The sequence below is a fragment of the Cebus imitator genome, unplaced genomic scaffold (genome assembly GCF_001604975.1).
Source record: "Cebus imitator isolate Cc_AM_T3 unplaced genomic scaffold, Cebus_imitator-1.0 Scaffold311, whole genome shotgun sequence".
NCBI lineage: Eukaryota > Metazoa > Chordata > Mammalia > Primates > Cebidae > Cebus > Cebus imitator.
The window spans coordinates 3,390,543-3,395,817 of record NW_016107626.1 but is presented as its reverse complement, the minus strand read 5'-3'; the positions used below and the strand labels follow the sequence as shown (position 1 = coordinate 3,395,817).

Genomic DNA, 5,275 nt, shown 5'->3' with positions numbered 1-5,275 from the left:
GACTGCTTATCGGGCAGAGTTGTAGCCCTGACCCTCCAGCCAGCAAAGATGTGGTGAACTCTGGGGCTGGCATCTGGAAGGGGTGGCGAGCACCTGCAGGGAGCAGGCTGGGGGCACCTGCAGGCGCCACTCTTCCCGTGCCGGCTTTCCCACTTGCTCATGGAGGCTGAGAAACAGCACACACCGGTGCCTCCCCCGATCGAGGCATCTGGGCTGCTGGCTCCCTCTCCTTCCAGACAGCAGTCTCTGGAGGGTCTGGCCTCAGGGCAGCAGCAAAACACCAGATGCTCATCAGGGCCGGGGACCAGGGACAGCTGTTCCCACTTCCCACAACCCAAGCCTCGCCCAGTGAGAAGGATGCAGGTGCTGGTGACAGCTGACCCTTCACCCGCCTTGGACACCAGGGCAGGGCAGATGTCATGCATGGCCAGAGGCGCAGATCCACGCCGTCGTCCCGAATGAGGCTGGTGAGTAGCAGCACGTGCTGTGAAGCCAACATGTGCTCTGCATACAGCTCTCCAGGATGTGCCCACGCCCGTTCACCTCTCTCTCCAGGGGCTCACAACACACGTGCCCCGAACCAGTGACCATGGAGCCCAATTCTAATTTCAGTGAGGAGCAGAATCAAATCCAGGTACTAGGTTCTGTTGGGGAAAAAGCTTGCTAGATTTTTCATTCCGTAAGGACATCCTAAATTACAGGATTAATTTTAAAAAAAACCAAGGGCCTCGACCAGGGACTCATGCCCGTAATCCCAGCACTCCGGGAGACGGAGGCAGGAGGATTACTTGAGCCAAGGAGGTCGAGACCAGCTTGGGCAATATAGTGAGACCCTGTCTCTACAAAAAACATTTTTAAAAAATAGCCAGGTTTGGTGGCATGCGCCTATGGTCCCAGCTACTTGGAAGCTGAGGCTGGAGGGCTGCTGGAGCCCAGGAGGTCGAGGCTGCAGTGAGCTGTGATTGCGCCACTGCACTCCAGCCCGGGCAACTGACCCTGTCTCCAAAAGTGAACAAAGCACCAAGACCTTGGTCAAGGCCACACTCAGCCAAACGTGTGGCCCACGAGAAGGCCATCACTTTCCACACGTGAAGGGCCACACTCAGCCAAACGTGTGGCCCACGAGAAGGCCATCACTTTCCACACGTGAAGGGCCACACTCAGCCAAACGTGTGGCCCACGAGAAGGCCATCACTTTCCACACGTGAAGGGCCACACTCAGCCAAACGTGTGGCCCACGAGAAGGCCATCACTTTCCACACGTGAAGGGCCACACTCAGCCAAACGTGTGGCCCACGAGAAGGCCATCACTTTCCACACGTGAAGGGGTGGCATCTTTATTAGAGAGGTTTAACATTCAATAGATATCAAAGGTGGCCAAAGGCAGGTGATAGTTTATGTGTTAGCATTTGCAGAAATAACAAAAAATCATAAAAAATTAAAATAACCCTGACACACGGCTGCTTTCACAATCACCTTCCTGCTGTTCTTCCTCTGCCTGCGCTCGGGGACGGCAGCAGTGGGGCTGTCTGTGCAGCCAACGAGCCCCTGAAATACCAGGAGCCTGGCCCTGGGAGAGGACTTGGAACCAAATCCATTGGCAAATTACCTTCAGCAGTGAAGAGTGGAATGATCAGTGAGAAGCCGCTGAACTTCCCGAAACACAGTCGTTTTCAATGTGTCCAAGTCTCACCCTCTGATGTGTGCAGCTTTCAGGATGTCCGAGAATGAGCCCATTCACAACCACAGTCCGGAAAAGCAGACGACCCTCCACCAGAGGCATATGGGCTCCGCATTCCAGCCATCGGGGATTTCAGAGTCTCCTCCTGGAATCACGTCACAACCCTAAATCCTCAGACCCATCTGAAAGTCACCGAGCGGTTCTGTTCAGACGCTTCTGAGTGGCTGGTTCAGAGATCGAGGCCCCGGGAATGACTGAGCCCCAGACTCCATCTTTCCAGTTTCCAAAGCTACGAAATCAAGCTTTCAAAATGAGCTAGATTTTTCCAGCAGTGCTTCCATTACAGATGTGATGTTGAAGCCCTGACACGCCGGTGCCACCTCCCTTTCAGAAGTGCTGGCCTTAGTAACCCGCACTCCATGCAGCTGTGTGTGTGCACACAACCGATGGTGTTTCAAAGTGGTCCACTGTGATCTCTTGTGCTGACACTTCTACATAAAGAAAATCAGTCATGGCTGAGCACGGTGGCTCATGCCCGTAATCCCAGCACTTTGGGAGGCCGAGGCGAGCGGATCACCTGAGGTTGGGAATTCGAGACGAGCCTGACCAACGTGGTGAAACCCCGTCTCTACTAAAAACACAACAATTAGCTGGGCATGGTGATGGGCACCTGTAGTCCCAGCTACTCGGGAGGCTGAGGCAGGAGAAGTGCTTGAACCTGGGAGGCTGAGGCTGCAATAAGCCAAGATCGCACCATTGCACTCCAGCCTGGGCGACAAGAACGAAACTCCGTCTCAAAAAAAAAACAAAAGAAAAGAAAAGAAAATCACTCACTTGATAAAGGTGAATGCTGAGATGGACGCATACCTATTTTTGGTTAAATAACTTTAATTACACCACTGTAAGTAGATTCTGCCTCTGAACCTCCCACAGCACACAACCAGATGTGATTCTATCACTTCGATTTTGTACATGCATACTGGGAAAAACGGAAACACAAGAGTGCTATGGATACAGGCAAAGTGTAGTAAGAAATGACCCCCGTGAGACGTGGATGCGGTGCGCGGCCGAGCCGGGCCTCGTCCAAGGCGGGAGCAGTCTTGGGATTTCACATCCGACTCTCAATGCTTCTGCCCACTCTGGGTGTTCACGGTGACGCTTCATTTTGGACAGTATAAACCGGTGATTAATGCGTATCTTGCTCTTCAGCAAAATACTATTCAAGTAGTTTTAACTTAAATATTTTAAAAGTAATCTTTACGTTATTGAAGATTGTGAAAAAATACAGAATCTGACGACTTTTCACTCAATCTGATGCTTTGAAAATCTTCACTTCTGTATTACTGTAATTTAAAAAGCAATCCTGGCCTTTATAAAGCTCTCTGCAGGATTATTTTCAAGATCCATCTTTCCCCCACTGGTTCGAGATTAAAAGGCTTTCAGAAATGCTTTGCCACTGCATTACAAGGAGAATATGGACCCCTTCCCAAACTTCCTTTAGCTACAAATTCTATGACCGAGAGAGTGCCAGAAGCTAGCTAAATAAGCCCCAGCTGATTTCTGCCACATCATAGGGCGCCGTGAAGAATTTCCCTGTTGAAACCTTAATGAAGACGATGATCCCATGTGAAGCTTTATGAAGACTGCACAGCAGAGTGAAATGTTTGGCAATCAACAGTGAATCAGAATTACATCCTTGATCAGGGATGGTGCTATCTCCACAAACAGTCATTAGAAAAGTTGGCTTCTGCTGTGACGAAGCTCAGAGTGGCCACCCGAGGGAGTCCAGCCTCGCGGGCCTCCGGTCCCGGCCCCAGAACCCTCCAGTCCCTCAGTAGATATCTGGGCAGTCAGAGAAATTCCGCTCGAAGTAATCCCCTGCATACAACCAGTCGGGGGTCCCAGTGTAGGGATTATTGCCTGGGTAGAACCACCTGCCGGACACAAGGGAGGGGTCAGAAGATGCTCAGCCCAAAAAGAAAATGCAGCCCTGGTTCTTCTGGGTGCAGAAGTGTGCTCCCCTCATTCGGCACCATGACAGTAACATGGGTTTTAAAATGCAGCCCAGGGTAACAACTGCAACTGAGAATTACTGATCACGTGATCACGTGAATGCTGGAACCTGAAGATACCCAGCCCCCCGACAACATCTGGAAGGCTGAACTCAACGCAAAGCCCTCACACTGGGCCCTTATCAGGGAAGTTACTGGAGCCTAAATAATGCTTCTCCCTTTTCAAGGCAAGAGCAGTCACACTACTCACATTTGCTTTCATTTACAGCAAACCAAGTATTTGTTTTTTTAATTGAGGACAAAAGAAGACATTCTAGGCAAAGAGGTGGCGGCACTGGGCCTGGGTGTTGGGCCTGGTTCAGCCCCTGTCCACAGCCCCTGGCTGGCACTCAGGGCCCCAGGACCCTAGGGGCATCCTTAGTGTTGGGGCCAGCGGGGTAGGGGGGACACTCACAACGGAGAAGCCATTTTCTTCAAAGGACAAAAGATCATTTTTTCACAGTATTTTTTTTAACACTTTAAAAAAAACAATGAAGAAAGGTTACCTATTTTGAAGCTGATTTCCCTCTGGATTACGGGCAAATTCTAAATAGCAAACCATTAAAAGGCTAATATTAAATTGAAAACCCAAAACAGTAAGAACTGGTTTCAAAAATGCCAACCACAGAAGTCACTGGGTATCACTGTTACAGGGCCTTGGAAACGAATCCTATAAGTAGGTGGCCTAACAGAATGAAAATGGTTCAAAAACACCCGAAGATTTTTGTAACGGACTAACATTTTTTACTTATATGTACATTTTAAAATTATGCTTCTTACATTATTGACTGAATCCTTATTAAACGGTTCTTTGTCTTATGACTATTACAGAACAAAATACACCCAGCTTAGGACAGTTCAGGAAACAGGGATAGTGTCCCTGCAGCTGATGCTGTCTCTAGTGCTTTCGTGAGACTCACGTGGGCACAGGCCACCGTCCCAGCCTTCATGCACACAGATGCCACAGCACAGCGCGTGGCATTGGAATTTCACAAAACCTTTCCGGGTCACGATGTGAGAGCAGCCTGGGCGGCGCTGACCGGAAGATGTGGTATTGGTGCAGCAGACGTGGCCTTCACACAGTGCCCCCTGCCCACATGTGGGGGCTGTGGCCCCTGGGGGACCTCACAATACACTCACCATATATACACTGAAGGGAGCAGTCACATTCAGGCAACGTTTTAATTTTGCCACAGCGGAGAAGAAAGCTTTGGGCCAACACACCATGAGGCCCAGCAGAAGACCCAGGTCTGAGGTGACAGGCACTCTGCACAGGCCACCCCAGCCAGGTGGTCTTGGCAAGGTGTATGCTAAACTGGGTAGGCTCTTACCTGTGCAGTAGGAACCGCATGGGTCAGCGGCAGCTGCGGGTGTCACTACCTTAATGGAGCCATGGAAAAGCAACTGCTCAGCCATAGGGTGTGGGGTGGTGAGAAGGCCACTTCACTGTCCCCGAGTGTGTGCGGCTCTCCTCACTGTCCCCAGGTGTGTGTGTGTGTGTGTGGGTCTCCTCACTGTCCCCGGGTGTGTGTATGTGTGTGTG

General features: G+C 50.7%; 1 protein-coding gene across 3 annotated transcripts in view; it reads right to left on the bottom strand.

Annotated features, from left to right (window-relative positions):
- Nucleotides 1-1,321: 1,321 nt before the first annotated feature.
- Nucleotides 1,322-5,275, bottom strand: part of OSBPL2 (oxysterol binding protein like 2) — a 60,888-nt gene continuing 56,934 nt past the window's right edge. For all 3 annotated transcript variants that reach the window (XM_037729573.1, XM_017503475.2, XM_017503476.2), the window contains one exon: nt 1,322-3,615. In XM_037729573.1, the coding sequence (XP_037585501.1) occupies nt 3,513-3,615 (103 nt within the window). In that variant the 3' untranslated portion in view covers nt 1,322-3,512. The remainder of the gene's footprint in view (nt 3,616-5,275) is intronic.